The 16,201-nt window shown below is 33.7% G+C and overlaps 1 protein-coding gene across 2 annotated transcripts in view; it reads right to left on the reverse strand.

Moving 5' to 3' along the window:
• The window catches only part of RSF1 (remodeling and spacing factor 1), a 135,625-nt gene that overhangs the window by 37,241 nt on the left and 82,183 nt on the right, over positions 1-16,201 (reverse strand). For both annotated transcript variants that reach the window (XM_031961512.1, XM_031961511.1), the window contains exons 8-11: positions 15,803-15,907; positions 14,758-14,837; positions 7,104-7,158; positions 1,727-1,836 (exon numbers count right to left, since the gene is read on the reverse strand). In XM_031961512.1, coding sequence (XP_031817372.1) covers positions 1,727-1,836; positions 7,104-7,158; positions 14,758-14,837; positions 15,803-15,907 — 350 coding nt within the window. The remainder of the gene's footprint in view (positions 1-1,726; positions 1,837-7,103; positions 7,159-14,757; positions 14,838-15,802; positions 15,908-16,201) is intronic.

The raw sequence follows: 16,201 nt of genomic DNA on the forward strand, positions 1-16,201 counted from the left end.
ATGTAGGCCACTTTGACTGGGCTATTAGTAAGCAGGAAGGGAAATGAAGGGGGGAAAAAAATAACAGCTTAGGAAGTATCAAAAAAAAATCATAAGAAATTGTGAACAGTGGGAAGAATTTCACACTTCAAAAACATGAAGGCAGCAGAAGTCCATGAGATACTAAGGAAATCCTATGGAGGAGGGTGGCTGTGAGGAAGAGAATGGTCGTGGGTATTGAGTGTCCCAGCCAGCTCCTGAGCTATATACACATTAGCTACTCAATATGAGGGAAGGGGGGAGGCAAAAAGGAACAACACTAAGTATTAAATTTCTAAATAAGGGAGGACAAATCTGGACCCATGTAGATGATAATAAGTATCTGACTGAGTGATAAAAGTGAGTGAGGAGCAGAGGGATCATTGGGATATGGCCCCAGGGTACAAGTAATGTGCTAGGATGGAGGCCTGTGAACCCTGACACATGGCCATACTTCCTTCGCAGTACACCAAAATGACAAAGGATAGCAGACACAAAGATGAAACCCTTGGTCCTTTCCTTTGCTGAGCCTCACTGAGGAAAACCCCAAGGTAGACCAGCTACTTTAGCAAGAATTATATTCTCTCAATCTTTGGGTCTCTTTTAAAGCAGTGAAGATTTCTAGTGGAACCAGAAGAAAATTTGGCAAGATAAATATCATAGACAAGAACTTCTCTTAAAACATTTCCATAAAAGCAACATGGATTCCTCACCAAGAAATCTAAGTTACACACACAGGTAAGTGTATGTGTGAGGGCTTTTGGCAGGTTATGCTAAGAAGCAATGTGAAGGAAGGATTGGCAGTTTGGGTCTCTTCTACTGTGACACAGTCCCTTGTGGCACAGGAAGATCAGCTGAAGAAAAATAATATGGGCCTGGAGAAGAAATCCTTCAAGAAAATAAGTCAGTTTTCTTCATGAGATGATATCATAAGTCTTTTTCTGTTTGGCCCTAATGAGCAGTAGTTGCAGAGAAAATAAGGTTTCATGTTAATAAAGATTAAGAATTAGATATGCATACCAAAAGGAGAAGTGGGTTTTTGCTTATCAGAGGTCCTAAACAGAATGAGGAGGGGTCACTTTGGGGGTAATGTTTCTTCTTCCTTTTTTATTTTTCAGGTATAGACCCTGTAGTGGTATTAACTGGGTCAAAGGACTCCCACAGTTTAGTAACTTTGGACGGATAGTTCCAAATTGCTTTTCAGCATGGCCCTATCAAATTCAAGGGATTCATATTGAGGGCTGTACTAACTGGTCTTTTAATGTTAAGATTCTGTGATTCTTATTCCCCGATTAATGATGAAGTACATGAAATAAAGTCAATGAAGCACACTATTGAATGTTCTACAAAAATAGTCAGCCCCTTAGGTTTTAACTGCAAAGAGTCATGGTGGCTTTTACAAGATAAGTCTTGCACTTGAAAGAGCAAGGAGCCTGAGCTCAGCAGAAAAAAGCTTTTATCTAAGTACTGCCACAATCAGGAAGACTGACTTTAAAAACAAAACATGTCTCCCAGAGAGAGCCTCAACTTTATTTTCTGTAAAATGAAGGAGTTGGAGTAAGTGATTTACAAGTCCTTTCCAACAAACACTCTACTATTTTAGAGAAGGCTAATAAATGCAACTGATCATTCTGCAGGGACACTACGCTGATTCTGTTTTTTTTTTTTTTAAGCCTTTTTTTTCCTGCTTTGTAAACAAATTTCCTACCTATAACTTATGCACTTCCTTGTTCTTGTTGACCTCCTTTCAAGAAAGTGTGTTTTGGATTTTTTGGAATCTTTCTTCTTTTCTTCATGATCATCGGCTAATTCTGGTTCCTATTTCAATAACAAAATATTGGTTAGTAGGTAATATACATGACCAAACAGAAATTTTTCTTACAATTTTAAATTGTTAACTTATTACATATTATTACATATCAAAAGATGAAACAATACAAATGTGAGGTTTCTATACACATTACTTCTTCCAATATACCACAGATTTATGTTTTCATCTTTTCATATATGTAAACTGAAATTTTATTCTGAGTCTTAGAAGATTTTAACTGTTTCACTGTGAGTAGATTCAACAAAAACTCTTTAATAATTAGTTTTTAACTTAACCCAGCCAGGCTAGTTCCTTAACTGAAAAACACATAATCCATCAATGTGCTATCCCTGGGACTTTTCTTGTTTGGTAAGATTTGTCTGAGATTTGTCATCTGCTGATTTAGTCTGAGAAACCAATAATGCCTTTAGGCCACCTTGGGGCATTAAAGGCAGATGTTAATAACTCAGTGGCAAAGCTAAACAGATGAGATAGAAAATCACTGATGCAAATTTGCTCATTTTAAGCCATTATACAACTGTGAGATCATCATTCGTGGACATTTATTTGATAGTAGAGAAGAACCAGAAATACAGCACAATAGAATCTGCAAAGACCATGTTCTTTCTATCACATCAAGGTTTTAAAAATTTACAGATATAAGCAATTAACCAAACTCTGAATTCCAGAGCACTTTGCATTAATCAGAGAAAGGTAAAAATCTTTAACACGTAATCTTACATTATGTTTTATCTAAAATTCATCACTCATGAAGGGAAACAGTTAAATAGGAAAAAAATGCAAGTTAGTTTCTCCACTGATTCAAAATTTTAAGAATAAAAGCCATTCTCTGACAAATGGTCCAAGGATATGAAAAGAAGTTTTCTAAGCAAGAAATCTAGTTATCTATAGGTTGTTGTTGAATTATTTCACTTGTGTTCAACTCTCTGTGACTCCATTTTGGTGTTTTCTTGGCAGAGATACTGCAATGGCTTGGCATTTATTTCTTTTTCCAATCCATTTTACAAATGAGTAAACTGAATTAAATAGTTACATAACTTGCCCAGAGTCACATAGGTACTAAATGTTTGAGGCCAGATCTGAGTTCATGAAGATGAAATCTTTCTGATTTCAAGCCCAGTGCTCTATCTACTTTGTACCTAACTACTCAAAGTTATTTATACATACAAGAAAAAGTACCCCAAAACAAGGGAAAAAAAAAAAATCAAAAATGCTGGTAGAAAATAAGCACACTGATGTAATAATCAGAAAAGCTAACATTTGTATAATGATTTCAGGATTGCAAAGCACTTTATTCATAGGTTAACTCCTTTATCTTGGTGGAACAATGAACTGGTTTGGTCATTCTGGAAAGCAATATGGAAATATGTCCACAAGATTACTCAACTGTGCCCACAAACAAGCTTTTATGTCTAAAAGAGAAAGCAGGAAAAAAAAAAAAAAGCATCTTTTTTTGTAACATCAAAGTCCTAGAAACTGAGGGGATCTCATCAACTGAGGAATGGTTGAACAAATTATATGAATGTAACAGAATACAATTGTACTGTTAAAATGAATGATGTGGGGGGAAATTTTATGAACTGATACAGAGTAAAATGGGAACCATAAATATTTATACTATCAATAATGTATGAATGAACTTCAAAATACTTATGAATTCTAATCAATGCAAAGAATAACCCTATTTCCAGAGAACTGTTAATGAAGAATACTGTTTACCCCCTCCTGACAGAGAGGAAACAGAAACATCTGAGACATTTTTAGACATAGTAAAGATGGGGATTTGTTTTGCTTGACTATTTGTTATTTACTATTTGTTTAACTATTTGTTATTTAAGTTTCCCTTTGTCTTTATTTTTCTAGAAAAAAAAAAGTTAGGGAAGAAAAGAAAGTTCAATAATTGAAAATTAAAATAAAATTCATTAAGTCAAGCATAGAATGTTAAACTTTAATACTCAGACCCATAGTCTATCATTAGGCCTTCCCCCTTAGTGAAGAGGTAATAGCTACACTTACAGCAGATACTAGTTAATACTATATTTCTTTCTTCCCTTAGAATATATGCTCCTTATAAACTGTACAAGTCAAAGGTTCTGATAAAGGCCTCATTTCCAAAATATATAGAGAACCGACTCAAATTTATAAGAAATCAAACCATTCTCCATAATGGTCAAAGGATATGAACAATTTTGAGATGAAGAAATTGAAACTATTTCTAGTCATATGAAAATGAGATCCAAATCTCTATTGATCAGAAAAATACAAATTAAGAAAACTCTGAGATACTACTACACACCTCTCAGATTGGCTAAGATGGCAGGAAAAGATGTTGGAAAGGATATGGGAAAACTGGGACAGTGATATACAATGTTGGTGCAATTGTGAATGAATCCAACCATTCTGAAGAGCAATTTGGAACTATGCTCAAAAACTCAAAAGTTATCAAACTGTATACCCTTTGACCCAGCAGTGTTACTACTGGGCTTGTATCCCAAAGAGATCCTAAAGAAGGGAAAGGGACCCACATATGGAAAAATGTTTGTGGCAATCCTTTTTGAAGTGATAAGGAATTGGAAATTGAATGGATGCCCATCAAATACAGAATGGCTGAATAAGTTATGGTATATGAATGTTATGGAACATTATTGTTGTATTAAAAAAAGACCAGTAGGATGATTTCAGTGAGGTCTGGAGAGACTTACATGACTTGATACTGAATGAAATGAGCAGAACCAGGAGATCATTATACACGGCAAAAACATGATTATACTATGATCGACTCTGATGGATATAACTCTCTTCAACAATGAGATGATTCAAACCAGTTCCAACTGTTCAGTAAAGAAGAGAATCAGCTACACCCAGAGAAAGAACTATGAAAAATGAACATAGACCACAGCATAACATTTCCCCTCGTTCTGTGATTGTTTGCTTGCATTTTTGTTTTCCTTCTCAGGCTTTTTTCTTTCTTTCTAAATCAGATTTTTCTTTTGCAACAAGATAACTGTATAAATATATATACATATATTGGATTTAACATATTTAACATGTAATCGACTACCTGCCATCTAAGGGAGGGGTTGAAAGGAAGGAGGGGAAAAGTTGGAACAGAAGGTTTTGTAAGGGTCAATATTGAAAAATTACCCATGCATGTTTTGTAAAGAAAAAGCTATTAAAAAAAAAAAAAAAAAGAATAATGCTCCTTGAGAGGAACTGCCTTATCCTTTGTAACTGTTTCCCTAGGACCTTGCACAAGACTTGTAAATGCTTATTTACTGGCTGATAGCACAGCTAGGATTATATTTTTTATGTAGAAATCTAGTTTTTCCTTTTTCTCAAAATTATTTAATTCTTTTTCTTCTGAATAAAACATAGATTTTTGTTTTCATCTTACTTTCCAGCTTTGTATTTTTTTTTGCACATTTGAGAAACTTCCTTAAGCAAACCTATTCTGCTTCTAGGATCTAATGTTCTTTCCTGCTTATGACAAAAAGGATTCTCAACCTGAAATGTCTCTTCTCTTACTGACCTGAATTCCAACCCATTTTTTTTCATTAAAGCTTTTTATTTTCAAAACACATGCATGGATAATTTTTTCAACATTAACCCTTGTAAAACCTTGTGTTCCAGTTTTCCGTCTTCTTCCCTCATCTCCTTCCTTAGATGGCAAGTAATCCAATATATGTTAAACATGGTAGAAATATATGCATACGTATTTATACACTTATCTTGCTGCACAAGAAAAATCAGATCAAAAAGGGGAAAAAGGTGAGAAAGAAAGCAAAATGCAAGCAAATAACAACAAAAAGAGTGAAAATGCTATGTTGTGATCCATACTCAGTTCCCACAGTCCTCTCTCTGGGTATAGATGGTTCTCTCCATCACAAGATTATTGGAACTACCTTGAATCTTGTCTTTGTTGAAGAAAGTCACATCCATCAGAATGGATCATCACATAACCTTATTATTGCTATGTACAATGATGTCCTGGTCTCTCCAGGTCTCTCTGAAATCATCCTGCTTACTGTTTCTTACAGAATAATATTCCATAAGATCCATACACCATAACTTATTCAGCCATTCTCCAACTGATGGGCATCCATCTAACGCATTTTTTTAAAAGTCCAATTCAATGCTACTTTTTTGGGGAGGTGAGAGTTGTGGTGGTGGTGGTGGTAAGGCAATTGGGGTTAAGTGAGTTGTCCAGGGTCACATAGCTAGGAAGTGTTAAGTGTCCAAGATCAAATTTGAACTCAGGTCCTCCTGACTTCAGGGCTAGTTCTCCATCTACTGTGCCACCTAGCTGCTTCTGAATGCTACTTTTTACACAACACCTTCAACAAGTGACATAGTTGTTTGTTTGTGATCTTACCCCAAGACCTGATGGTATTTTGTTTGGCATCTCTGCAATGTACCTATTAAATACTATTATGAACACCCCTATAAGACTGTAAGCTACCCTAGCACAATGATTATAACTTATCTAAACTTTGCGTGTCTCCTCAACTGCTCAGTATAATAATTCTAGACATAACAGTCATTTAATTTAATAAGTAAAGCCAAAAAACATTTCTTAAGTACTACTAAATTCCTGGCACCATGCTATGTACTGAGGATACACACGAAGGCAAAAAGATGTCCCTTCCCTCAAAACAATCCTAACATGACAACTATTTACAAAGAAGCTATATACTACATAAATTGGAAATAGATAACAAATTAATTTTTAAAGTGTCCAAATTTTTTTTTCTTTAAGAAAGTAGCATTTTAGCTAGGATTTTCAGGGAAGCTTGGCAAAAATGGAAATCCAGACATGTAAATGAAGTAACATATAAATTAACCAAATGAAGAGAATCTCTCTCTCTATTTATATATATATATATATATATATATATATATAAATATAAATGTTAATTGTTTTTTCCCCAAATTTCCCCAAATTGACATTATTTAGTATCCTTATAATTTTCTGAGAAAGAACTTTGATTTAGTGAAGAAACAACTAATCAACAAAGTTTAAAATCCAACACAACACTAACGATTAATATCAGTTTTACATAGTTTTTGCCATGTAAAGTTTTTGTTATTTTTTTTTTCAGTAATGACCATCAAGTGCTGAAATTTTGGTTCTAAAAAAAAAAAGAAAGAAAATAGCATTCTTTACTATAAAAAAATACCTTTCATACTACATTCCAGATAGATTCCAGAAAAATTATCAGTATTTTTAATTTACATTAGAAGTATATCATCTTACCTGTGGAGGGATGATGTTTTCAATACTGATACCCACATATACCAATCGCTCTTTCCTTAAAAAGAAAAAGGAAGCAAAACAAAATTACCTTAAAATAGCTTTGTAAAAATATGTTATGTAAAAAAACTACCTATACAAAAACTACTAACTTTATGCTTAAAGTTGAAGTTTAAGCACAAGTTTAAGATTAAGATCAAATTATAAACATCACAATCTAATGACTATACAAGATTGCTATTTAATTTTTTTCCCCTCTCATTTGAAAGACATTTGATTTCAGGTCTTCTCGACTATAAAGATGACTTTCTAGGTACTATGCCTGGCTGTTTCAATTGATGTGGAAATTTTCCTAGGATTAACAGTTGGTCCTACTCTCTTACACCTTAATTTATCTACAGTGTTAACTGTAATTGTCTTAATTTTGTCCTCTGAATCCATACAGAATAAAAAGGTTATAATTTTTCCTACACATGTTAATTTTCCAACTGTCCAGACAATTGATCATCCAGAGCACTGTGGTATAATAAATATAATATTAAAACACCAACAAGTAGTTAGGTGCCACAATAGATATCATGCTGGACCTAAAGTTAGGAAGAATGGACTATCAAACTAGTACCGGATACTTACTAGCTGTATAACCCTGGACAATTCACTTAACTTCTGTCAGCCTCAGTTTCCTAAGTGTAAAATGGAAATAATAATAATAACACACATTTCCCAGGGTTGCTGTAATTAATCTAAGTGCCTGTTATACTCAACACTTAAGAAATGCTGAATATTCTTATTTATATATTGATGATGGTGATGATGATGAAACAGAAAATTTAAGTTCAAGTTCTAGTTTTGCTAAAGGACCGGTATGAATTTCAATGAGTCATTTAACAAAGCTGGCCTTAGTTTTCTAATGAAAAATGAGAGAATTTGACTAGATAATCTCCATTGTTCCTTTCTTTTATAAAGCCATGACCTCTAATGATGAAGATTCATTACTTTATGAGACCAGTCATTCCATTTCTGCACCAATCTAATTGTTAGAAATCTCTTCCTTCTTCTGAAGCCAAGTATGCTACCCTGTAATTTTCAATTACTTCTTGAGAAATCTTATGTACTCTGCTTCCCCCTGCTGGCAGAGCCTACTTATATAAAGTAAGGTCAGCAGTATGAAATTTTCCCATCTCTCCAGTGATTTAAGTTGACTTTAAAGATGCAACAAGCAATATATCAACAAATCCATCTTTCAAGACAAAAGAAACAATATCCATTGTATGGGATCAGTCTTATCACTGCATAAAAGACAATGTAAGCTATGTTGGAAAAATGGCTCATACAATAGAAACTTTTCTTAAAGTTTTACACTAAATGGATAACTAACTCCTCCCTAGGTCTAATTAAAAATCTTTGTATAATTATACATTTCAATTCACCAAAAGATCTTAGTATCCTATTCAATGATATAATCCAACTAAGCATATCCCCTTACATTTTCCAGTAAGTTTACATTTGACCATAGATGCCAAGGGTTTTGCTGGAATTATTATGTTATCATGAGGATACCAATACAGCAAGCATGGCATAATACTCTCACACTTTACGCTACTTCTCATTTGTAAGTCCTTGATTACACTGTCATAACATCTTTGGGCTTCACATTCATGGATCTTTCTGTTGCATTCTGAGAAATGTTTGGATAAAATGTGTTTTTATCTTACCTCAAAAACTTACAAAACTTACAAGCTGTGACCCTAAACAAGTTATTTAACCTGTCTGAGCCCTATTTGTAAAGTGAGAGAATACAACTATTTTAAGAACTAAAACTAGTTCTTAAATCTACAATCCTATGAATGTTACAATTTCCTAAAGTTAATCCTGCTTATCATCTTGCCATTCAAGAGTTCAACTCAAATGTTCACTCCAAACTTTCATCCAAGATATAATTCTATAGCATATCTATATAGCTTCATATTATGGTGTAGTTAATAAGCAATTCTAGTACACCTGGTTTTTCCCAGGTTTTGAGTGATTTTGAGTGATTCCCATCACTTTTGAGTGATTATGGCTCTTATCTAGGATCCTATACAATATTCTAGGGTTCAATAAAACTAGCAAAATGACATCCTCAAAGAAGGAGTAAGCTCTTATCATCTACAGGGAATCCTTCAACCAACCAATCAGCAAACACATACTGTGAAAGAACATAATAAAGATTGCAATACTATCAAAGTTAATTTAAAGACAATCTCAAGCATATACATGCATACCAAGCAAATGAAATAACTGAGCTTAATGTAACAGTGTTTTATAAAAACATGTAAATTACTCAGGAAAGAACTGCCAGTTAGAGGAAAAAAAATGCTGGGAAATGAAGAGTATCACAGAAATTAGATTTAGACCAGCACCTCATACCACAACTCATAATAAATTAAAAATGGATACATGGACTGAATATTATAGATCATAATTTTTTTTAAAAAGCCTAAGAGAAGGAGATCATCTATCTTTTAGATACATGGGCAAGGAATCAATTCTTAACCAAACCAGGGACAGAGGCAATTACAAAAGGTGAAAGACATTTTCTATTACACAAGCCAAAAAGCTTATGAATAAACAAAATGAGAAGGGATTCACTAGAGTGGAAAAAGATCTTGGAATCTGAATTTCTGAAAAGGGTCTGAGATTCTGAAAGATATGGAAAATCAGCATAAACACACATGACTGAGAACTATTCCCCAATAGAGAAGTGATTAAAAGATGAATGAACAGTTCTTAAAGAGTTATAAACAATATCACATGAAAGAATGCTCTAAGTTGCTAAGGTAAGAGAACTACAAATCAATTAAATGTTGAGGTTTCACTTCACAAGTGAAACAAGCCATGGACAAAAAATGGGAAAATGTTGGAGGGGGTATGGAAAGAGAGGAACAACATAAACACATTTTTGTGGAGCTATGAAAGAACTGGAACTGTCATTCCAGAAATCTGTTTTGAATTACGTTACGAAATTTGACTAAAATGGCCATAAGCTCTGACTCAAAAGATTTCATTTTGAGGTATGTATCATAAGGAAATCAACCGATAAGAAGAAATTTTTATGGAACTCTTAACAAACACTGAACTACTGATAATAGCAATTTTTGTGGTAACAAAGAACTGCAGACAAAATAGATGTTTACCAATCTGGAAATGGCTAAACAAATTGTGGTACATGAATATGGTGGTACATAGCTATGTTACAAAAGGTAATGAATATAGTAAATTTGGAGGAACATGTAAAGCCTTATATGAAATAATAAAAAATAAAGTAATTAGAATCAGGAAAATAATGTAAACAAGGAAAACAACATAAATGGAAAGATAACAACTGAAACTGACTATTAAGTTATAGGGAATAAACTTAGACTCAAAGACAAGAAACCCCTCCAACTGCTTTGTAAAGGTATGTATAGAGAGGGGTGGGTGGGGATATTATATTACCCATAATCTGAAAGTATTTTGACATGTTAGTCTTATTAAACTTTTTTTGGCTTTTTTCCCCCTAAATTATTTATTGTAAAGAATAGGTCTCTGGAAGGATGGTAAAGGAAAAAAAAGTAGGAAACGTAAGTGATGGGAAAACAAAAGATATTAATAAAAGTTATTTTTTTAAAAAGCATTTGTTAAATTATTACTAGGAGCTAGGCACTATGGTGGAACTCAAAAAGATTGAACTATGCTCAAAGAGAAACAATAAATGCTTATATAAGTACATAACAAATATCAAGAGAGTAAATGAAAATAAATACAAGGTAGAAGAAGGTACACTACGGAAGCTGAGACAATTGGGAAAGACTTTATGTAGAAGGTAATGCATAAGCTGTATACTGGGGGAAGATCAGGATTCTATGGGGCACAAGTGAAAAATAAGAGCATTCCAAGCATGAGAAATAGTCAATGCAAAGGCATAGAGATGGGAAATTCAGAGCAGTATATAAGAAATAGAGAGAAATCAGTTTGCCTGGATGAGAAATATGAGGTGGGATAAAAGAAATAACATAGAACAAAGTTAGAAATGCATGTTGGGAGTCGGTTATAAACAGCTTTAAAAGCTACATAGAGCTTTTATTTTTATCATAGATGAAACAGGAATTCTGAAGTGTTACTGTTTTGTTTTGATGGGGGAGGGGGGGAGAAATGGGGGCACATGAAATATTTAGATTTGCAGTTCATGAAAATCACCTTGGCAGCAGTGGGTAGTTGACAAAAGTAGAAAGAAAACTGGGGTGGGGAGCTCAATTAGCAGAATATTTGCAAAAATCAAAGGGAGAAATGAAGAGGGCTTCAATTAAGGTGCTAGCTATGTGAGTAAAATGAGAGGGTCAAATTAGCAATATTGTGATTATTAAAATAGCAAGATTTGGCAACTGACTTTATATGTGGAGTTAAGTTCTTTTATTTTCAGCAATTACACAGCCTATAACATAGCAGGAGCCTAATAAATGCTTAATTAATAACTGGAGGAAACTTAAGGAGTGAAGGATAATGCCACAGTTACATAGTTGAGAAAGGGAATGGTGGTGTTGAGTTTGTAAACCTAGGAGAAATGGACTTGGACAAATATGAAAGTTTCTAAGGGGGAAGGCAGAAAAGAATGAGTCCTGTGTCCCCAAGACATCTAGTTTGAAATATCTAATGGACAATTAGTGATACAAGACTAAGCACCAGAAATCAGACTGGAATAGCAACTACAGGAACAATCACTCTTAAGTGGTATGATGTGGAGAGCCAGCAAAGAAGACTTTGTAGAAGGAAAAAAGAGAACCAGGAAACAACCTTGTTTGTTGTCAAAGGCCAATAAGTACATTTTTATCCCTTCCACACTCCACAGGGGCTATAGGCATGACACCCTTGCAAGCTGGGAAATCCACATAAATTTTTTGATACCTCCCCCACTTTCTAATAGAAAAGAAATCTTATTATGGTACTGAAAGGTAAAATATGCTATTATGCAATATTATACATAAATTTTATGCATATCTGAGCTCCTAAATTTTTATGTGTCAGCTTCTGGCTTTTAAGTATCATCTCCAGCTTCCATACGTGTCCCGAAAAATTCCCATTTCATTTCTTGCTCTGATCTGCAATAATATTGAAATCACAATGGAGAGATGTAAAAAAGGATAACTATGTACAGGAGAAGACATTAATCAACAATGTCTCATGAATGAGAACTAAGACTACTGGATTTGGCAATTAAAAGATCACTGATAACTTGGCAGAGAGAACTTCAGTGGGGCAATGAAGAGAAACAGGAAGTCAAACTGCAAATCTGTGCTTGATCCAGGAAAATGCTTTCCAGTTTTATGCCACATTTAACATTAATGACAAAATGGTTGTTGAACATATTTTTTTTTGGTTAGAAGAGATCTTTTTAGGTGTATGTCTCCCCCTCTCCCCTGAAATTAAAGTGAATGCTGTTTTAGTCAACAGTTAGCATGGTGGGATCTTGTATACTATGAAAGTCTGCCTGTTCTTCGAATACCTTCATCAAAGACTCTGTTGACACAGATTATTCTCAAAATATTATAAACACAGCAACCCAGATATAATGGTTGGTTGTAATTAATATATTCTTAAACTGTCCTTTTCTTTTTTGAGGGAGAAAGAGGGGTTAATTGTAAGGTCTAATGTTTCTCTCTTGCAGACAGAAGCTCTTACCTATTCAATCTCCTTATCATTTATTTGTTTCTTCCCCCTTAAGAATGCTCAAGAATCTATCCTTTGGTAATTATCACAATTGTGACATCTCCAGCAAAGGCCTCGTTGGTTTACCTTTCCCTACAGCAGTGTTCTTCAATCCCATGTCCACTAGAAGTGTGATCTTGGAATCCAAATGTGGTGATTTCCTTGTCTTTGATGCTGAAGACACATCTTTTCCTCTTTTTTTGTCTGCTTGTTTTTCTTCCATTTTCATCTTTGAATATCCTCAGAAGGATTTTTCTTTCTTTAAATTCGTTTTTCCCTCCACTATTTCTCATTGTATTAGGCTTATATTGTTTCACTAGCTTTGACCCTTCGACTTTACACTCAAGTTTATGTATTGAACCAGCGTTGATCCTGGCCACCATTCCAGGTCAAGTGCTTGCTGACTCACAAGTTTTTAGGTTCTGTGGTCTTCTCATTTTGAAAGTTGATTTATATTTGTCATTTACTTAAGACCAGGTTATAGTTTTTTTCCCACATTTTTATTCTTTCTTCTACTTTTAGTGTTAATTTTAATCTTTAACAAATCAGTGATCTACCGCTGATTAAAAAATGTTGACTCCCACATCAGTAATGATGGTAAAATACAATTCCTTTCTTGTTATGTTCTTTCCTGCATACAACATGTCCAGTGCCTTCTGATTCATTTTCAAATGTTCATAGTTGCACAAAGAGGAGCTTATATCTAAGTTTATAGGTTGTCCTGTCTCTCTCATTCATAACTCCTTGATCAAATTTTCCATTACAATTTTGCTGTCCTTACCTATACCCACCTTCACATTGAAGTCATGAAGCATCATATTATATGTTAATTTAATTTGGAGGCACTTATAAAGTTCTTTGTATAATTTCTCAATTTCTTCATCCACTGCAACAGATACTGGCCCATAAACTGTAACTATTTGCATGCTGGTTTGACTGAAAATACTTTTCATGAACACTGTAATATGAAAGGACAAAACACTCAATAAAGTTGTGTTTCTTTGGATACATACTCTAAAAATTACTGTTAGCTCCTTTCTAAGGAGTAGTTGCAGGTGTCCTTCCATTTTGTATTTTGGTTTTGTTGAGCATATCTCAAAATTGGCATGATTATGTTCATCTAGTATAGGAGTTCTATTTTAATATAATTGGTTTTATTTGGTCCTATTGTATATTATTGTATATCTTTCAAAATCATTTTGAAAAGGAATACACAGGCTGCACCAGACTGACTGCCAAACAATTTTATGACACTATGAAAGTTGAAAGTCCCTGCTCTTATATTATGACTGCATAATAGTCACTGGATCTTACATCCAATGAGAACTAACAGTGAAGCTTACTGATGACCTAAAGACTGTAGTTCTTAATATCCTCTATCCTCTTTTCTAATGTTCTGCTACCATCACTAAAGCAGCACAAGCAGAAGGACAGAGAGCAATTTTCTACTTTTCTCTGTTTCATGGGATGCCCTAACTATACAAAGAATTCCTCACCAAGTGATCAACTTATTGGTGATAGGCTTCTTTGTACACTTCTAGAAACAGTCCATTGCCGAGACTGGATCTGACACTTTTTCAGTCTGGCAAAACATATTTTCATAGTCATATATTCCATCATAGTCATTGGACAACTAAGAGGCACTTCTAGGTAACCATATGGTATCATCGTGAAACTATTATTTGGTTATAATTTTATTTTTCAAAGAATATCATTTTAGGAGATTTGGAGATTATCTATATATTCACTCATTTATTCATTCTTATGCCCAGTAGAGTAACTCCTTCAAAAACACTAAAGTGAAGTAAGATTTATATTCTCCTTTACCATCCACACTGTTGGACATATACTGGCCCTTCAAGAAATATTTGACTACTTGATTTAAACATGTGCTGGGCAATCAATGTGAACATCCCTATACAACCTTTAGTACCTTCGTTCTGCACGCTCCTTCTTTTTCAAGGCAACATCCAAATCTTGCAATTGCTCCTCTAGCTTCTCACAGAGAAGTTTCTGTAAAGAAAAAATATTTAAGGTGCCAATTCTTTATATGAAGAAAACACTTTGGCCAAATAACCGGACATTTTTAAATTAAGTGATGTTTATGACAGGAGCTAATAAAGAAATGAATGTTACATAAGAATACTGAAATACTGAGACAAATAAACTAAAGGCCCAGAACTTCACTGAGCTCAATACGAAAATAATCTTTTGAAGTGAAGCACTCTTAAAGATAATAGGTAATGATCATATATGCAGGAACACATATTTCTCAATAAAACTGTTGGCAGGGATTCATACTAAGAGCAGTATTTGACCAACATGTGCAGAAAAGGAGATTAAAAAAAAAAAAGATTTAAATATCACAGGGAAAATTATAGATATCAAGTTAAAACAGAATTGATGAATACCGAATTGATAAAGATGTACCTAGATGCAGCAACTTTACTTCCCAGAGTAATATAAATATTTCATTCATTTTTAATACAAAGCTAGCAAATAAAGTCTATTACACTTGATGAAAGGTGCAATAGTACAGACTTCAGACAAAGTCTCATTTCTCATCCCTTTAGTATTGTAAAGGAATTCATTTAGATAAACCTCTAAGAAAAGTTTTATTTAGAACAAAAAAACCCCACTACAGTATTGTTAGTAAGCAATAGAGAGGTAGAAAACAAAAGAATAATGAAACAAAAGGCTAATGAAAAGAAAAATATTTACTTGCATCAATTTAAAGAAGGAGTAGATGTGGCTGATCTGAGACTACAAATCAAAAGAAAACCAAATTTAAGAGTTATATAGAAATGAAGAATGGGTTAGGGGAAATAAGAGGATGCTTCAGAAAACAGTTTTTTAAGGGACATATTATTTACAGATTACTTTAGGGATAAAAGACATTATATGTATACTAAGTATTATTAATTTACATATATAAAAAACTAATTACATAGTAAGTAAAAAACAAAGGTCATCCATACATGTTGGCAAGGGGGACAAAACCATTCTCCATCAGGAATTATCATCAAAGGTGGTCGAAGGCAAGCTGTATGGTATCCACTGTCACATGAGTCACACAAAAGAATCTGGAAATTAAAAAAAAATTTTAACATTATCCTAATTCCATAGAAAAGATCAAATTACTCCATTTTTAGAAAAGGAAAAAAATCATTTGAGCTTTAGGAAGATTCTGAGATTACCTATTTGAATTCCTTGAACTCCTTTTTTTAAATATACAATGAATCTGAGACTTCGATAGAAAAAAATGACTTGCCCAGCATTATGTAACAACTTAATGATAGGACAAGAGCTTCAATGGAAATAGCTTAGTCCTCTATCTTCAAAGATTCATTTCAGAATCTTTATTTTTCCTTAAATCT

The sequence above is a fragment of the Sarcophilus harrisii genome, chromosome 3 (genome assembly GCF_902635505.1).
Source record: "Sarcophilus harrisii chromosome 3, mSarHar1.11, whole genome shotgun sequence".
NCBI lineage: Eukaryota > Metazoa > Chordata > Mammalia > Dasyuromorphia > Dasyuridae > Sarcophilus > Sarcophilus harrisii.